General features: G+C 39.4%; 1 protein-coding gene across 4 annotated transcripts in view; it reads left to right on the plus strand.

The window, feature by feature from the left end:
• The window catches only part of slc8a1b (solute carrier family 8 member 1b), a 155,113-nt gene that overhangs the window by 119,966 nt on the left and 14,443 nt on the right, over window positions 1–20,704 (plus strand). For all 4 annotated transcript variants that reach the window (XM_080869426.1, XM_080869428.1, XM_080869425.1 and 1 more), the window contains exons 6-7: window positions 3,632–3,777; window positions 7,661–7,760. In XM_080869426.1, coding sequence (XP_080725552.1) covers window positions 3,632–3,777; window positions 7,661–7,760 — 246 coding nt within the window. The remainder of the gene's footprint in view (window positions 1–3,631; window positions 3,778–7,660; window positions 7,761–20,704) is intronic.

A 20,704-nucleotide genomic window follows, 5' to 3' on the forward strand; every position in this document is an offset into this window, starting at 1 on the left:
CAGTTTATTGTAACCCGTCGACCTTTGGCCAGGTCAAAAAAGGAAGTGAGGTGACATAGCTGTAATTTTAAGCCACAGAATCCTTATATGGTGAAGGTCAGGGTGGACTGATAGGTCAACAAAATGTTGGACTTATTACAGGACACACTGCACCATTAAAGGAGAAAAACAGAAATGTTAGATGACCATTGTTATCTATGTGGTAGTGAGGCAGAAGTGAACCAGCTATATTTTCCCTGCAGTTTAAAGGCTATGGGCAGACAGTGTGGTGTTGAAAGTGGTTCTAAGGTATAGGAACAGTGAAAGCATCTGCATAGACTGAAGAGGCAGGTGATATTCTCAGCTAATTTAATTTAATCTGTTTTGTGTGCTACAGCTGGCTAACAAAGAAGTCTGCTAGGAATTTATTCCTGGTGAATGCTTTGTTATTAACAGGTGGCTTTTGTATACTGCAGTAATTAAAAAGAAAAATAGCAGGCTGCCTTTTGGTTGCCCTAGACTTTACTCTGTTGCTACATGAACACGCTGGGCACCACAGTTCTAAATTGTGCCCCTTGCTTGTGGAGTACAAGTTTGATGAAAGTGCTCTTGGCAGACATTTGCATGGCTGTTTGTGCAAGTGAGCTATAAGCTCCATGCAGCAAACCCAACTGAGGGAAACAAATGACCAACGGGTTGGTGTAGACCCACAATGCAGTGCACAATAATGGAAGGCAACAGCATGGATAACTGTTCCCCCGTGAAAAATATGATCAAGGCCATTCTGTCTGACGCCTCACCCTTTGATACCAGCAGTGAGTTCTTTCTCGACGGTGAATCTCAATTACTGGCACAGACCATAAAGACAGAGAAAAGAAAAGAGATGGGGGTGGCGTGTGAAAGACAGAGCGACAGGGATAATGAGATAACAGGGGAACTAGTGGAAGTATTTTCCATTTAGTAATGGTGCTAAAACAGTTGAAGAATATAAAGCTAATTAAATAAGTTAAAATTGCAGACACTTCTAGTTAATAATTTAAGACAAAGATTGCTACTTGAAGTGGCAATTATGAATAAAGTGCCAATAATGGCATATGATCACCAGCTCTCTTTGAAGAATTAGTGATCAAAATGTATTTGTACCTGGTACGCTGAGGGTTTTGTGTTATATGGTAAATATTTGTATAGCGCATTACTAGTCCCCAAGGACCCCAAAGTCCAGCCATCCACCCATTCACGCACACATTCATGCACTGGTGATGGCAAGTTACATTGTTGCCACAGCCACCCTGGGGCGCACTGACAGAGGCGAGGCTGCCAGACACTGGCGCCACCGGGCCCTCTGACCACCACCAGTAGGCAACGGGTGAAGCGTCTTGCCCAAGGACACAACGACCGAGACTGTCCAAGCCGGGGCTCGAACCGGCAACCTTCCGATTACAAGGTGAACTCCCAACTCTTGAGCCACGATCGCCCGTGTATTCATTACAGATAAAAAGTTTGGAATTTTAGAGGAAAATACACGGCATCATATTTGTTGTGTTTGTCTTGAGCATCATGAGTGTCTCATATTAAGGACCAACCGAAAGATGCTGCTGAAAATGAGGCGTAACCTTGAGAAGTCTGTGGGAGACTTTGTGTTTGAAGAAAGCTGAGATCACTGAGCTGGTCTGACAGAGCTGTGTGGGGTATGACGTACATGAAGCAGTGTGCACATACACACAAGTGAATGAAGAAAGCGTCCGAGCTAACCCAAACAGACCATCAGTCCCATCACTCTTACTTGCCTATGTTCATTCCTTAGAGAATAAGATGGATTATCTGTGGCTGCAAGTACACACACAGCAGGATGCGAGACACTGTATTGTTTTTGTTTTGACCAAAACCTGACTCCGTAGCAACATTTCTGATGTCGCATTCCTGCTGGACAGACTAACAGCCTTCTGTAAGCACCAGTAAGACCTGAGGTGGAGGACTGTGTGTATACATTACATTATATGTGGTGCAGCAACAGTGGAATTGTCACAACTCATTTTCTTTTGAAAGATATGATAGTGAAATTCCAACCCTTCTACCAGCTATAGTAATTCACTGTCACCACCCAGGACATCCTGTGGCAGCTGTACAGTGCCATCAGTGAGCTAGAGACTGTTCATTCAGACAGTTTCAAGGTGGTTGCTGGAGATTTCATATACATAAACTTAAATTGTTCTATCCAAATTCCAATAGCGTGTTCCAACCAGGCGCAATAACACATTTAATATGGTGTATACAAACATCACATTTCTGTTATGCTTTTTCCAGCATAGAGAACATTACTGAAACGCATTAAGGCAAATCCGATCAGACCAGTAGTTGCATCCTGGCCAGATACAACTACAGCACTTCAGGACTTTTTTGCAAGTACTGATTGGAGCATGTATGCTCCAAGTGTATGTGTGTTGTTACAGTTATCAAACCCTTCTTCTGATGTCATCAGAGAGCCTTAAAGAGCTGAGAATTAAGGATGCTGCCTTCTGATTGGGGGTAAAAGTAGTGCTCAGGTTGGCAAAAACTGATCTCTACTGAGCCATCAAGAAGACTAAGTTGGCATACATAAGAAAAATTGAAAGCAAATTCTGTGATTCCAGGGACACTGGGCTCATGTAGCAGGAGATTCGGGCTGTAAAATAATACCGCAAGTGGACGACACAACCCTCCCACCAAAACCAGCTGAATGAGTTCTATGGGAGGTTTAAGGCACTGAAACTTACACCAGAGAAGAAAACCTGCAGGTGCAACTAATGTGAAGAGATTCATCCGACTAGTCATGGATCTTATCAAAACCAGCCTCCCACCTTCTCTGGAGCCCTTACAGTTGGCATACTGTGCAAACAGTAAATGCTTACAGTAAGACCTCATCAAACTGAACACAGGGGTCACACGGGGCTGTGTGCTCTGTCCGTTGCTCCATACTTTGCTGAAACAAGACTGATGATACAACACTAGCGCACATCATCTCATCAGCAACTACGATGAAATAAGTAAACAGGCTAGAGGTTGGAGGCCTGTTTGAAAAGGTTTTGAGAAGTTAAATGAAGGGACACTGCCGAGCTCAGATGGGAATTCACAGGGTAGGCGCTGACACACTGAAGGCTCTGTCTCCAAAGGTGTAGAGGTTGGTAAATGAAGCAAGTGAGAACCCCGTTTTATGGAGGCAATGTTGGGTCTCAATAAAAGCTGTTTGGGCATCCTGAACAGCTACATCACACTTTGGTATGGTAACTGCAGTGTGACTGGCATAAAGACTGGAAGAAGAAAGTCCTCTTCATTGTAGTATAAGAGATATCACTCCACTAGAACAAGATCATCCAGAATGTGACCTTGAAGTTGTACCTGACAACTTCACCTGACATGGTTTCACCTGACATGCTAACTTTTGAGAAAACTGATTTTGAAAACTTAAAAAATAAATAAATAAATAAAATAACAATATCAGCTTATTTCTTATTTGAAACTACTTCTTCTGGTGTGCTACACAACTAGCTTCCCTCACTTTATTATCTTTTTTTCAGCTAATCTCTTGCATAAATTCCAATCTGCATTAACACAACTGACTGGCTTACTGCTGTTTCTTTTCTAACTGTTTGTGTCCCCTGTTTTGTTTCTTCAGAGGAACAGCAGAAAGACGAAGAAGTGGAAGAAGAGCCGCTGACAGGAAAAGATGAAGAGGAACGCCGCATAGCTGAAATGGGCCGTCCAATGTTGGGAGATCATGTCAAACTGGAGGTGATCATCGAGGAATCATATGAATTCAAGGTAAGGCGGTGCCACATTGACTATATTTCCAGTGCAGGAACTAAGTGTGTTTCTACTACAGGAACAAAAGTCAGAGCTCCAAAAGACTCTGTTTAAATGGTAGCATTTTTCACTTCACAGGAACTCCGGGGGATACAGCTTGTAGAGGTGAATTGATTGGTTGAGTAAGCAGAATTTTATAGCAGCCACCATTTTTAAAACTCTGTAGCCATATATAGAGTTGTGTGTTGCTTTTTTCATTGTGCTTTGACACATTAGCATTGATTTACAAAAGGATATGGGCTATATTTGCCCTTTATACTAGGGAGAAAGCTATCCTGTTATACTGTGACATTTAGTGTGTAATCTTTTGCATTGCTGACATCAAATATACCGAAACGAAGCCTATATAGTCAAACGGGAGAAAAAGACATCCCATGCTTTTTCATATATCAGCTGACTGGTTTGCATAGTTTTTGTAAGTTTGCACATGGCAGTGGACACAGATTGCATGCAGTTTAGGTACTTTGGATTGAAATGAAGCCTTTGTGTGGTGAGATAAAGATGACAGATCTCATCTGAGGACAATAAAACAAGTTTAGATGGCAGGAAAACTGAGGATGTTTTACTCTGAAGTATAACTTTCGGATTCAAACATCCTTGAACAATAAGATTTCATGACACAATAGGATATTTAAAAGCAGACATATCTCTGTCTGCTTTCAAAACCTACGTGTTGTCTGTTATCCAACAATTTGGAACTTTGAATACATGCTTTAATTTTCTCCCATATATATTATTGTTTTCACATACATGTCTCAGTATTCCTTATCCTGTCTTTCAATTCAATTCAATTCAGTTCAGTTCAATTCAATGCGCTTTATATTGTAAGGTAGACCCTACAATAATACATACAGAGAAAAAGCCCAAAAATCAAATGACCCCCTATGAGCAAGCACTTTGGCGACAGTGGGAAGGAAAAACTCCCTTTTAACAGGAAGAAACCTCCGGCAGAACCAGGCTCAGGGAGGGGCGGGGCCATCTGTTGAGACCGGTTGGTGTGAGAGAGGGAAGTGACGATGAAAGACATGCTGTTTACATGTTTTTCATTCTGTGTGTCTTCAACTAGTTTAGAATGCAACAGCTAGGCTGCTGATGAAAACTTCATGCAATCGTGCTTTTGAGGTTGTAGCTCTTAAACTTTGGAAAAGCCTTCCTCACATTATTAGATCGGCTGAAGCAGTGGTTTGTTTTACATGACTGCTCAAAACTCCTTTTTATAGGTTAGCTTTTCCTTAATCTTTCTCCCATTATTTTTGGCCATAGTTCTCATCTAATAATAATAATAGTAATAATGGATTGCATTTATATAGCGCTTTTCGAGACCCTCAAATTGGTGTACGGAAGGGTGTATGTTGGAATTAATATAAGACCATATGGCTGACTGCATGTCTGTATGCTGGAACATGTATGATTATTTTTTATTGTGTGGTTTTAGTCAAACTATGGAGAACTTGATTTTGATTTACAAATAAAGTTATTATTATTAGTATTATTATTATTATTGTCTATTGCGAGTGTAGTAATATGCTAATATGTTCACAAAAGGGCAACAAAGGATTAAAATAAAGCTCATATAACATATTCATGCACAAATTTTTCTGATACATATAGGAAATAATTGGATATTTGTTATGTTTGCTTAATTTCCTCCTTTCCCTTCACCCACACAGACTCTTAAGACGAGTGCAGATGTAATTACCATCCATGTTACATTTGTGTGTGTATGTGTGGGACTGTGTGTACTAATGCATGTTCTTTGCTCCTGCTCCACCTACACAATCACTCTAAAAAGACAGCTAATAGCACCCACTAATAGCTTGCCACTTGACAGGATACTATAGTTTGTCAAGTAGTTCAGTGTGTATGTGTATGTGTGTGTGTAAAGAGATCCTATAGTTATCTAAAGTACTGTCCACTGGCAGATGTAGAGTGACATTAGAGACTGAACAAGGATGAGAGGTTAAAGGAAAAAAAGTTTTACAATGTTTTTACCCTTGTGTTTTTAGCACAATAATAATAAATAAATAAATAATAATAAAGTCTTGAGCCACTGATTATTTCTTTAAATATGGTGCTGGGAAAATGAGAAATGTCTGGAGCAATTTATTGAAATGTGGGACTAGAAATGGAAATGCCTAGAAGGCAAAAAGTCTCTCATAAGACTTTCAAAATCATGAGAATTTCTACACTTCTCATGAAATTGAACTGCAATCTACAATATGACCACATTTACTCTTCAACACAATCTAAATTCTATTAGGCAAGCTTTCTTATTTCTATGTCAGAGCCTCCATGTTGTTCTACAGATGGGTATAGGCACTCACTCAGGACCTGTATACCAGTTTTTGGATAAAAGCTCATTGGGAATTATGTTGATACAAAAGTATAATTTTATGCCTGTCAGACTGTGTTATCTTTTAATTTTACTTGTGACTTTTAGCTCAATCATCACTGGATTATATAGCACCACTTGCTGGAGGATTAAAACTAAACTCCAGTTCAGCTTACTGACTGAAGATTAGAAAAGTATTGTAAGAAAAACTGTCATCCCAAAATATTAACTTACTCCTTCTCAAGTCATTTATGTAGTTATGTAATTACTGTCATCCAAAGGAAAAACAATTTATTTTTAGTTAAGTTATAATTAAATTACATAAGCCACAAAATACTGACTTTACAATGTGCAAATTGCAGCTTTTATCTCAAGTATAATTTTCACTAGTACTTACTTTCTTTTGATTTTGACATAATTTAGTTTTCACTCATTTAAAGCAAACATTGTGTCTGTTAGATTTCTATGATGAAACCAATCTTGATGATTTTGACCCCTTTCTAAGATAAACACAGAGTCAAGAAGTCTTTTCATGTGTCTTTCAGAAGAAAAATACATAACGTTCCTCAGTCCCAGCATGGGGCCCTCCCAAAATAAAGCGGAAATTCACATGGATACACACAGGAAACCCATGCATATGCATGTTTCAGTCTGACTGAGTCCAAAGTAATTGAGGGAGCGAAGAAAAGAGATGGAAAGCAAAGCTGATAAAAGTAACAGCATTAGAGAATGATAAAATGGCAATCGTAGAAGACGGTATTATGCACAAAACCTAGGTGAATGCAGTTAAGCGAACACTCCAGATACAATAGGCAGAGTAAAGCTGGCTGTGTCTGTGCATGTTTGTGTCCACAGCTAAGAAGCCCTATTTACACACCTAAGCTCCATTCAACACAAGTAGCATCACAGCTTCCCTCAGAAAGGGAGAGTGCATTCCCCCAGTGCTCACTAATTAGTATATGTGTGTGCATGCTGGATTGTTTGTGTTACCCCAGTCTGTTTTAGCTTCTTCCTATTGAAGAAGACTGTAATAAAAATGTAAATACTGTAAAATAATGCACATGGAAGGAAACCGTGGAAAGAAAAAGGAAGGAAAATGGACGTAAACAGAGACATATATGGAAAGAAAAACAAACAAGTCTACTGTAGATCTAAATGTTTATTTAATAAATGGTAGTGAAAACTATATTTTGAATTCTTGCAGAAATATCACAAATATAAGGCTGGGGAAGATGTATAAAGCGATGCACAGGAATGATGCAGCTGTAAGAGAATCTTGAATTTTAATATTTCACTGCAGTGTGCGTCTTATAGCTTCAGTCATGAATTGTATGAAACTGATACAGAGTATGTTTATGTTTTCACCTTTATTATGTCCCTGGAAATTCATAAAAAAAATGCATTTCCTGTGAAAGCTGAGTGCCAGTTTCTTATTTCATGCTGTGTCGAAATCCAAGAGATTTCCTATGCTAGATGCAAATGACTGATAATCTGTCTCTCCTTTGGCAGAACACAGTGGACAAGCTGATAAAGAAGACCAACCTGGCTCTGCTGGTGGGAACCAACAGCTGGAGAGACCAGTTCATAGAAGCCATCACTGTAAGCGCAGGTAAGACCAACGGCGAGACTCTGTGTGTGTGTGTGTGTGTGTGTGTGTGTGTGTGTGTGTGTGTGTGTGTGTGTGTGTGTGTGTGTGAAAGAAAGTGAGAGAGTGTGGTGTAAATTCTTTTTAGTATGAACAGCTGCAGTTTTACAGTCTGAGCTCTCAGACGTCCTCTGTTCCCTGCACCCTAACAATCGGTGCAACCTAAAATATCAGGAACCTCAATCAAAATGTCCCTCTCTGTCTAAAAACAAATTAGAGTAATTTCGTGGTTTCATGGCATCATGTGTTTGTGTGTGTGTGTGTGTGTGTTTTGGTTACTGGAGAGTGGATTGGCCTGTGTGGTTTGGACAAACACTAACCAGATGGGTGATAACGTCGAGAGTAATCGTGAGAGTGACTGTGTGTGTTTCTGCCCAACAAAGGCAGAAGAACAAGGATGTGTGTGTGTGTGTGTGTTTTGGGGATAGAGAGGAGTAGAGAAAGAAGCTCTGTAGTGTTGAACAGAAACTGATGATAGTTTTCTGCCAGGCAGTTTGAGAGAGTATCATCTGCTGTGGGATGAGTTCATCTGAAATCGCAAACTGGCCAGTTGATTAAATCTGCCATGAAAATCATTGGTGTTAAGAATCGTTGTTGCCTGCAGCTGATTTTTGTGCAGGCCTTGACCAAGTAAGTATAAAAAATAGCGTCTGGCCCTACCCACATTTCATACAGTAAATTTAAGCTTCTAGCGTCTGGTACATAACCAGCTGAAACACAACATTAATTCCTGTCAGCATCAAGACACTAAACGCCAAGTAATGAAAGATGCTCCTGGAAATGGGTGTTTGTCCAATGTGTAGTTTTTTTTAGGCTTCTGTTTCGTGTGTGTGTGTGTGTGTGTGTGTGTGTGTGTGTGTGTGTGTGTGTGTGTGTGTGTGTGTGTGTGTGTGTGTGTGTGTGTGTGTTTGCCCTGCTTTTTTAAATAATTTTTCACAGAACTGAAGAATGAAAAAGTGTTTTGTTTTTCTGGTGAAGCCAAATAAAGTGTATCCTAATCTTAATCTTGGGGGAAGAATATTTAAAACTAATGTTACATCACTGCCAGGATCTGATATAAGCACAGGTGGTTGTGTCCTGTGAAGAGTGAAAGCATCAGACATTATTATGCAAACAGAAGGTGATGCGCCTGCAGTGTGAAAATGCCTTTGAGAAACACGCACAGTGTGGAAAAGAAAATATATGCATTAATTTAAAGATAATCCAAGGAACAAAGAACATGTATAACGACAAAGGATGCTTTAGCTATGAATATGGAAATTTAGACACCAAATGAACACGTGCAATAAATAAAGTAGAGGCACCCAGTTCAAAAGAGAGTGACAGAGGGAAAAGGGACAAGGGAGAACGGCAGCATTTTTTCACATTCACTGCAGAATTTTCACAGTTCAGTGGTTACTTGTGGGAATTTGCCCTCTGGAGGCAGAGAGGCATTACTGCAGTTCATCAATGGAAGCAGGAAGGAGAAATAGTGAGTAGAAAGGTATAGCTGTAATCTGTTCTTTATGTATGACTGACTGTCATTTCTTGTCGGTCACTTCTGTTGTGGATTTTATTTGGAAAAGGATTCACAAACAAATGGCAAGCTTTTGCAGCTCTTTAAACTTTAAACATCCTTAAGCAGCGTCTGTTTGTTTTGTTTTGTTCTTTCTTTGCTTTGTTTTCTTTATTAAGTGTCTTGCTCAACGGACAGTATAGCATATTGCACATTTAGTTCACTCCAAAGTATTTGGACATTATCACATCTACTGCTTGACTCCAGGGACAGATTAACAATGGTCATAGATGAGGTGCAGCTTTTATAATAAAATGGCATATGGTGCTAATTGCTGTATTGTGAGATGATTATATATTAAATAAATTTTGACTGAACTATTACTTTATCTCCTGTTCTAGATGCCACCATGTTAGTTTTGAAACCATATTAGGAAAAAAGAGTGGAGTGCTAATTTATCAGCTAAAGGCTAGTTAGCTTGGTTATCAAGTTGCCTCCATAAACTACTTAGCTAGCTAGTCCTAATTAATGGACTTGGGATGTTAGAATTTTACTCAGCAAAGCTGAAGCTCAAACTTCTTGCAAGGACTTTATAAAGATCAGACAAACGATTTAAAAATAGCCCGAAAGGTATTTTAAAAATCTCTCAAATTAGCTGAGGTGACGCTAGCAGAGACCACTCAGCATCAGCTTCCGGTGTCAGGACATCAATCAAACCGTACATGACCCAACACAATTATTATTATTAGTTAGTTAGTTTTATGTAGCAGGCTTGTAAAAACATTGATGCTGTAATGCTGGGACATTACATCAGAGTCAATGGGGATTGACTCCATTTTGAAGGAAGGCTGAAGTTGTGCCTGGAAGAGTTAGAGCTGGCTTTATTTTCAGCTCCAGAGAATCTCCATCGGCTGCTTTCTACTGATAATGTTCATCAACTGATTTTTTCAAATGCGCAAATGTAACACTGACTGAAAAATTACTGAACATCTATGCTTTATAGCTGCACTTACTATTCAATACACCAGTGCTATTCAGTACATGAAGGGTTGGTTCAGCATTTCAGGATTTACCTTCTTGGCACGAGTTTGCTGCATGCTCAATAATGTACGTAAGGAAAAATCGGAAAGTTGAATCAGTGTATCTGGATGGAGCACTCAAACATTTTCAATTATTCAAGATAAACCAACGTGTATTCTTTTTCCACAGCTCAGACTGCCCGAACTCATCAACAATGTTTAGGATTTCAGCAACTGTGTATATATAAGCTGAATTACTATCAGAAAGAAGTCAATCATTGTTAACACAGTTAAACTGGGACCGTTGATTTGTTGCGATAAAAATGTCACCGATAATTACGGTGCACATCAAAATACAAAGTTGGATTTAAAGAAAGAAATCGTATTTGCTGCTGCATTTAAAACTGGGTTTCTGTCAGGGCATTGTTTGCCTGGATCTTTCTCAGTCACTTTAGTGTCTTCAAATAACTTTATCCTGTGTGGGCGTGCGTGTGTTTGTTTGTGCTTTAGTTAGCCAGCCTGTCAGCCAGCCTTTGTTGGTGAGCTGATGCCATTAATGAAAAGGGTTGTCTTTGCTCTCTTATCTGGGATTAGCTTGTCTAGCCTGACAGAGTGCTCTGTGTGTGTGTGTGTGTGTGTGTGTGTGTGTGTGTGTGTGTGTGTGTGTGTGTGTGTGTGTGTGTGTGTGTGTGTGTGTGTGTGTGTGTGTGTGTGTGTGTTTAAAGAGAGAACTGTTTAAAGGTAATGAGAGCAACTTCCACCAAAGGACAGACTTATTGTCACACCCTTGGTTCATCTTGCACACATATACAGTACAGTTTCAATATAGTATTTACTTTATTGTACAATCCACAATTGTAATGCTTGCAGACTAGAACAGGTTAACTGTAACACAGAAAAACAAGCCCACACAAGCGCATATGACAAACAAAATCAGGTTCAAAATCATGTCAGACTGGAGACTGGAGACTGATTGGTTTTTTCTGAGCCTTTAAACCTGCAGCTGATTGCACTGTGTGAGTTCAAAGTGTCTAAGATTACGAGCTGATTGGTTGCTTGTAGATCAAACTGGCAGTTTGCATCCAGCTGTGAAACAACTGAGAGTGGAAATGAAAGCGGAGGAGAAGGAGAGGGAAAACACAATAAAGCCAAAATAACTGATGGAACAAATAATTTTCACGCTGTGAAAATTATAAATGAAAATAGAAACAAATGCTTTTTCATGTATAGTATGAAAAATGCTTACAATAATTGTTCTGCTATATTATTATTGTGTAGTATAAATGTTTGTTTAGCTGTAATCAACTGAAAAGTCACACCTCCATTCACTTATCACCAGCTTCATTCACTGGGTTTTGCACCAAGACTCATTCACAACATATTTAAAACTTACCGAGTTAGCACAAAATCCTTTGGATTACCCGCACGACTCTTATCCAAAGAATAAAAACATAATACAAAAGCTGTAATTGTATACAAGTTACAGTATCTTATATAATAGCATGTATAAATGAAAAAAATAAAAATAAAGATGTTGAAAATACCATTTCCAGATGATATTGCACAGTGGATCACAAGCTGATTGTACTTTTCCATATTCAAAATTCCATCAATTTTCACAAGATCTCCAACACTACTGGCTGGAATTCTTCCCCAAACCACCACTGTCTCCAGCATGCTTTACAAATTGCTGTAGACACTCACTATTGAACCTCTCTCCTGATTGTTTCCATACATATTGACAACAGTTTGAATCAGAAACTTAAAATTTGTCCAGTCGTGGGTACTTATGAATGACTTTTCTGATGGCCACCCTTCCACGACACCTCTTCTGATGAGTCCTTTGCAAACAGTAGGTGGATCAAGTGATGGGACAGATTCATCTCTCAGCTCTTGTGTCAGATCTTTGTGGATTGTTTCCTATAGAGCCGCTCAAGAAGTTATAAATCGAATAAGGCTCAAGGCTTATTCGGTGTAGTTCATAGCAAGAATAGAGGTGCAATGAAATATTTAGATTTCTGAAACAGTGGCACATTTTTTAATATTTCACTTTATACCAATTTCCCACACGTTTACCACAATGTCCATTTTTGTGTGCTTTCCTCACTTACAGTCAGAGATTACCAAAAAGGCAGGAGTACTAACAGGGAAAAATAACAATGGTCCGAAACTTGCAGTACATAAGGAAAATGATTCAATATGGCTCCAACAACTCTCCTTCAGGCTTTTAAAAGGTGTCAAGAGAGAAAGACGAGAATAAAAATAAGAAAGGGCAATTATTATCTTAACAAAATGAAATGAGGCACAATAATCTCACACATCTAATTTTGGGCATCTTGTGTTGTTGTGAACAAATGACGTGAACTTCACACACATTTTTCCAAACTTGCCACACACACACACACACTCTCACACAAACAAGAAGCCCAGATGAAGACGTGCTGTTACTTGGCAGCTCATCTCTTCAGACACGCACTGCTGGTTTGACCAAGTCCAGAGTGGCTGTAACTGATACTGTGGATTTAACACACAGAGAGATAAGCTGGCTTCGTCTAATCTCATCTCTATCCTTTCCTTTCCCGCTCTCTGTCTGTCGGTCTTTTTCTGCTTCTTATACTCTTTCTGTCCCTCTCTCTATTATCCTTCCCTACTTTGTCTTATCTCCTCTCAAGCATATTAGATTGAATTTGAGATTACAATGACTTTAAATGAGCTTCAAATATTCCTTCATCTTAAACAAAAATCACTGAGACAACATCTTGTTGTCATCCTAGTCCTGCCTTCCAAACGCAAGTTTTATAGTCAATCAGGATCTCATCCTTTGAAGCCCTCCAGAGAGTATGTTCGCAAAGAAACGATGGGGAAGGGTACAAATTTTGCACAGCTTTTCTTCTAAGATTGCAGCTTTGTAACGACATTTAAAGTCTGCCAAGTCTTGACCTTAAGGTCACCAGATCGTGTAACCAATTTGGCACTTACACTGACACACAGTCCCAACCTAATTCTTCCAAATCCATGACATTCATCTCAAATCAGAAAACCTGCATTCACCTCCCTTCAAATGTCACTGTGATTCGTGTGTGTACAATGACCTGTTTCCCTCTGTGTGTGTCTTTTTTGGCATTGTGTGGCTCATGGAGAATATTCCCCAAACAAGCTGGAAGATAGCCGGAGATTATGCATGTATTTAACATTGTGTCTTTACAATGCAGGGCCAAATCATCCACATTAGAGAGCAGCTTGATAGTGTCGAGTCCCAAACGCATTATTTTCCTTTCTTTTGCAGGCTGTCATGGGGCCTGTTACAGTTTTTGCTCTTATTTCATCCTCATTATCATTATATTTGCAATGTTGTGTTTCAAAATTTGAGCATTTCTTAAAGGGTGAGGCCATATGTATTGTCCAGTAAGAATACACACTATGAGTGCAAAGATCCCAATGACGATGATTTCCCATTGTGCATAATTTGAGCGATGAATAAGCACATATGTGCATAGGTGTGAAAAATCTGTGGAATAGTGTGAGAATTTATTTTCGTGCCTGATTTTAGTTTATTTGTAGTTAGCGTGAAAAGTCGAGGCCGAGAGGCGACATCATGCTGACGCGCTAGCAGACTGGCTCCAATGTTTGAATGTTTTTATATGATTGAAATTGACCCGTAAACATTAATTGTCTGTCTCTGTAGCGGCTGGGTGCATAGCAGCGATAAAGATCTGAGGGTGATGTTTCACTCAGAAGATTAGTTAAGCAAAATTCTTGTATCCAAGTGTGAATTTTTCACTTTCACCGAAATGCATTTTTAATTTATCCTTCTGTGTAGAGGAAGGAATGTGGCTGACGTGTATACTGGCATGAGATGTCACAGATGCGCTGCATTAGTTGTCCTTTACTAAGATTTATTAAGTTGGCCTATTAGCAGGTTGATTGTGTGCAACGTGGGTGAATGGACCATATTAATTGTATGCATAGATGACTCAGGAAACAGCTGTTCCTCAGCCCATCTCACACCACAAATCAATTTTTATTTCTTAAAACCTTGGAACTCGCTATTCTTCCCTGATGGTAAGCAAGTGATTAGTTACCCAAGCTTATCACACACTTTTCAAATCCACCAGGTCTCCTGGGATCCATACACTTTAGGGTTAACCGATATGGAAAAGATATATATAACTCTTATAAAGTTTGTATCTGTCTTGTGTGAAACTTGTATGAAAAGCATACAAGAGTGAAAACAGATATAAGATCCCTTGAAAAATTATATAAATGAAACTTGTATGTTTTGGATACTTCCTAAAACAATATATGAAAGCAATGAGAAAGTGGCCACTTTCATGAGTAAATCATATAAGCCTTATATGATTCACTATATGAAGCAAGCTAAAGCTGATGCAAATCTTTTATAAGTTTTTTCTATTTCTTTTCCATATGGGAAGGTTAGGTTAAAATTAGCCACATGCCAAAAAAGGGCATTTTCAGACATTAAACTAAAAACCAAAAGGTGTCAAATATGCATTGCAATTATTGTTTCACAAGCTTATTCCTTTGAGTATGCCAGTTTCCATGAAAAGAAATTGATCTTAATCTGTCTTAAGTGGGTTGCCAGTGGATCTGGTGGCTGATAAGTGGTTAAACAACAATAAACACACTGATTGCATGAACATGCGGGCCCTGGTTTAGTTTTGAACACAGTTTTGTTTAAATGCAATGAACAATACCGACTGAAGAGCACAGACGCAAACAAAGGGACAACTAGATGAAGACAAAAAAATCAATGGAAAGGAAATCAAGGGGACAGAGAGGGACTGTTAAGACGGAATGATTGGAAAAAAGTGAAACAAGGTAAAAGAGATTGATGTACAACCACTCCATACTCCACTGCCCTCTAATTACTAAGCCCACATCTTGCTGTTCATCACCTGGTCCATGTGGGTGTGTTATTTATGGGAGTGCGTCCACACCCGAGGGAAACATAGGTATTCGAGGAAAAAACACAGAAAGAAGATAAATCCACAGAAATGGAATTCTACTTATGTTCACAAGAGAATTTTCTGGCAACAAATGTTATCAACAAGAACAAATACGCAGATTGAGAACGTTTAGAAGTCTTTGTATTGTGCGTTCATGCATCAGATTTAGGTTTTTTTTTATTATTTCTGAGTGCTAATTAAACCAATGCTGATGCTTTGTTTAAGTTTTGTTATGGGATTTGGTGCTTTTGACAAACATCAGAGAGAAAAATTTCACAAACTGTGACTCTCATGCTGGTGTTTGCAAAAAGAAAGAACTTTGTTTCTCTTACATTGATGTCACCACTTTTCTATCTCTTTTGTGCACAAACTGTAATTTCCATTCTTTAGATGATGAATCACAATGAACGGTTGAGTCACCGTTGATTTTGTTATTTGTTTACTGTCTGTCTTGAGTGAAGAAATTCACTGATGGGTTCTATGTGACAGCTGCTCAAAACCTTTGACAGCACAAATAAAGCAAATTCAAAAGCATATCCATGGATGGCATGAGTCTTTGCTGGATGCAATAAAAGACCATCTCACCAGTAATTAAAATGTTTTGAATAACAAAGTTAGGTTAATTAGTTTTTTTTATGTCATACTGAGAAAAGATTTAGCCCAGTTTAACTGTCAAGTGTCTACTTGAAGCTCTCCTGTGACTCTGGTGCCTGACAGCCTGAGTCTGTTTGTGTGCGTATGTTTCAATGTGTGCCCTAGACAGACAGGATGACAGGACCAGTGGAACATGAATATAAACATGAGCATGCCAGCATGAATTCTGATAGACGCACCAAACACACACAATCAGTCTCAAAGCTGTCAGAGTACAGTAGAAAATGGTCCCTGGTTTTATTTGATCAAAGAATGTAGGAGCTAGCTAAAATCTGTTTTATTGGCAAACGAGGCTTTGAAGATTATGGACATGTCCTCAGAAATGCAGGGAGGTTCTTCAGAAGTCCTGGGGTTCTCTCGAAATTTGAGTTCTGCCTATTTTTAACAACCATGGTGTCTTGCGTCTGTGGTTTGACTCAAATTACAAGTGTCAAAGAAACACACTAACGAGCAGCACAAATCACAGCACCACGTTTGAAGGTACCTGGATGACTGACATGCAGTTGTCTCCACTGTATGCATGACTTCCTGCTCACCAAAAGGATCATAAAAGCAGGAAGCAACATCACAAGAAACAGATCTTTCAGATAGGATGTTTCTGCATAAAACCTCCCCCAGCACAGAGTGACTGGAGAGGTGCTCAGGGACAAAGGAATGTCTTGATCCTACAGATTGAACTCAGACTTTACAAATTTAAGAAGCATAATGGCAAACATTCAACAATTAGACTTAACAGTCCTGTTGTAAGGATTGTTCCCCTTTTCTGTTGATTTCAATGCGCTTGGGCATTTTTTAACAATTCTTGCAACAGCAAAGAAGCTTGACAGAATTAATAAAGTGTTTCTTTCTGTTCTTTTGTAATGGGAAGTGATCTGTTTAACTCTGGGGTTTTCTGGCAAACAGCTTGTTTGGCCACATCAGTTTCAAACCTCTGTGCGCTTCTTTTTTAGAGTCTGGATGTGTGTCTATAAATCTGAGAAACAGACAGTGGCATGATTTTTACAAGTCCCAGGACCACTGACCATGTCATTTAAGGGACACACTCCAATAGGCAGACATAGTCATGGAAACGCATCCTGCTTGGCTGCAAGCATGTAGAGAAGAGCTGCAGTCTGTTATCTTCTTCCTAGATTATGAGAGCACAGCTTTTGGGCATGCCCAGTGAGCAACTACAAGTAAGAGATATCTACTACTGTAGTAGGGTGAGAAATAAAAAATATTGATATCTATGTGGGGCAGCGCCTGGTGTCTTTAGCTTGTTTGGCCTTCCATTTCTTCAGCATTGTGTGATTTTAAATTGCTCTTTCATTTTGTTTTGATGATTTTATATAAACCCCCAAAAGGCTAGCAATTGCTTTGTGGAAGCAAACAAAGCTCCAAATAAATATCAGAGAATGTCAATAGGATATCAAACATGCACCAAATGATGTGAAGAGACTCACAATACCATTTAGTCATATTTGAGTGAAGAATGAAGACTGAAGGGGATGAAATAAGGACTTAACACAGAGTATTCAATTACATAATGGCTGTAGAAACCAAATGAAAGAATGAAAAGAGAAAATTGAAAACTAACTTTAGAATAACAACTTTATCAGTATGACACATAACAGAAGAGTGACATAGGAAGAGATGGAGGAAAGAGAGTGTGCAAGTAAGGCATGGGGGAGAAGACTGAGATAGAGGGAGGAGGAATGCATTAGCTGTCCTATACTATAATTTATGAAGTTGGCCTATTAAAAGCTTGATTGCATGTGGAGTGGGTGAATAGACCATATTATGTATATACATAGATGACTCAGGAAACAGCTGTTCCTCAGCCCATCTCACACCACAAATCAATTTTTATTTCTTAAAGCCCTTAAACTCGCTATTCTTCCCTGATGTTAAGAAAGTGATTAGTTGCCCAACCTTATCACACACTATTTTATGTGATTTTGCATTGCTCTTTCATTTTGTTTTTATGATTTTATATACACTCCCAAAAGGCAATTGTTTTGTGGAAGCAAACAAAGTTTCGAATAAATATCAGAGAATGCCAATACGATATCAAACACATGCCCCGAATGATGTGAAGAGACTCACAATGCCATTTAGTCATAATCCATCCATCCATCCATCCATTCATCCATTTTCTTATGCTTATCTGGGGCTGGGGCTGGAAAATGTAGAGAAGCAAAGACCTCCCTCTCCCCAGCCACCTCCTCCAGCTTATCCGGGGGAAACACCAAGGCGTTCCCAGGCCAGCTGAGAGATATAATCTCTCCAGTGTGTCCTGGGTCTGCCCCAGGGCCTCCTCCAGGTGGGACATGCCCGGAAAACCTCGCCCAGGAGGCATCCTTGTCAGATGCCCGAACCACCTCAACTGGTTCCTTTCGATGTGGAGGAGCAGCGGCTCTACGAACCTCTCACCCTACCTCTAAGGAAGAGGCTAGCCATCCTTCGGAGGAAGCCTATTCTGCCGCTTGTATTCGCAAGCTCGTTCTTTCGGTCACTACCCTCAGCTCGTGACCATAGGTGAGGGTAGGGACGTAGATCGACCAGTAAATTGAGAGCTTTGCTTTTACACTCAGCTCTCTCTTTACCACAACAGACCAGTACAGCGTCCGCATCGCTGTAGCCGCTGCACCAATCCGTCTGTCGATCTCCCGCCCCCTTCTCCCATCACTCATGAACAAGACCCCGAGATACTTAAACTCCTCCACTTGGGGCAGGGTCTCATCCCTGACCCAGAGTGGGCCCTCCATCCTTTTCTGGCTTTTTCTTCACTCATATTTGAGTGAAGAATGACGACTGAAGGGGAGTAACATAATATTCAATTACAAATTACAACTACAAAATTGCTGTAGAAACCAAATGTGACCAAGAATGAAAAGAGAAAATTGAGAACTTACTCTAGTATAAAAACATTATCAGTATGACACGTTACTGAGGTGTGACATAGATAAACAGAGGCGAAAGAGAGCATGCAAGTCAGGCATAAGTAGAAGATTGAGATAGAGGGATGAGGGTGCAGTTTGGTTATCCGTTGCTTGTTCCTCATTGGTTCATTGTTGTTGTGAAGCACTTTGTGATCCTTATATAGAAAGGGTTTTATAAATGTGGGGGTTTTTTTTACTAATTTTTAGAAATTTATGTATGTTACAACATAGTGGTCAGCTACGACACTAACAAATGTGACAATCACACGGTGACACTTTAGGATCAATGAATAAGACCCCAGCCTCACAGGGCTACAGATGGTCAACGACTACCTGGCAACCTCAGTCATGAGTAAAGAATAAGTATTCCCTGGTCAGTGAAGGCTGATGGCAGTTGCTAAGAAAATGAATGCTGAAGCTCCACTTACACAGTAATACAGACCGGTTAGTGACCCACTGGCAACCACCTGTCACTAGCATATTACTGCACCTGTTTGAATGGAAGTGATGCTGGCTGGAGCATGTTGGCTGGAGTACTGAGGTACAACTTTGCTTTTTGAAGTTGTACTACAGATAGTAGCAAAAAACTGCAGCCAACATGCTAGCAACCAAAACGCTGCCAACCACTTGGGGAATACACATTTTCCCTTGCAACCCTTTCCCTTTGAAAACTGGAAAAGTTGACATTTTTAATGCTGTTGTAAAAGTAAATGAATGAATTAAATCCATAGTTTTTGAACAACTCTGTCTTTGTTGCTATATAAGGCCTTTAAGATGACTTAATTGGACATGATTTTTGCTTTTGTGCATATTATTGAGCATGTAGGAACAACAGTTCAGCAGTCATTATCTTGTCTCCTGTTTTCACACAATGGATGCTAAATTTCAAGACAAATGAGTCAACTAGCAGTGCGCTGCATATATCCCAGTGTGAGTCAAAAGCACTGATTGAACACTGAGCCCTTTAGGATGCACTTAAAGAATAACAAGACAGTCAAAACAGGTTGGAACGGCGCATATTTTCCTTGTGTTAGATCAAATTGTTTTTAGACTGTATGCAGTAGATATTTTAACTTTACTGGACATTAGCAGTCTGCTAATGTGCTGGTATTTCTGTCGCTCAGATGCTTGCACCTAAACATACTGAGCTAGAAAATAAATAATCAAAAAAAGACCAAAGAGCCAAATAGTGAGACCAAGGCTGTGATAAAAGGGCACATATAAACATTAACTGAAGTAGAAAGAAAGCCAGAGAGAAATGGCTCCATTCAGCCGTAACAGACTGTGTGGGAGGGAAGGAGAGCTGCTGACAGTGAAAAGTGACATAACTCAGGTAGAGAGTACTGTTTTATAATTCATTGCAGAGTGTGTGTGTGTGTGTGTGTGTGTGTGTGTGTGTGTGTGTGTGTGTGTGTGTGTGTGTGTGTGTGTGTGTGTGTGTGTGTGTGTGTGTGTGTGTGTGTGTGTCCTGCAAACCATTATTGTAGATGAGGGTATTGCTCTTTCCACTGCCCTTATGTTCATTTATAGTTGATGATTTGAAACATTTATTTTTAATGACATTAAACAGTGACCCAAGAGGAAATTATTGGCCTTATTAGAGTTCATTTATTTTTATGTTAATCCAAGTTCATGTGTGTAGTAACCGCACAGCACACAGCCAAGATCGGGTGCATAACTCAGCAAAAGTCTTGCACTACCCACATTTCTTTATATTTTGATATTGAAATGTTTTGTACAAGAATAACAAGCTTGAAAGTCAAGTATTGATAGGACTGTTTTTATTCTTTAATACAGCGTAACTCTCTTCAGCAAGCCTTTGTTCAAGTAGCCTTTGGAAATAGATCTTCAG

Source organism: Rhamphochromis sp. 'chilingali' (genome assembly GCF_963969265.1).
Source record: "Rhamphochromis sp. 'chilingali' genome assembly, chromosome: 20".
In the NCBI taxonomy this organism is placed as follows: Eukaryota; Metazoa; Chordata; class Actinopteri; order Cichliformes; family Cichlidae; genus Rhamphochromis; species Rhamphochromis sp. 'chilingali'.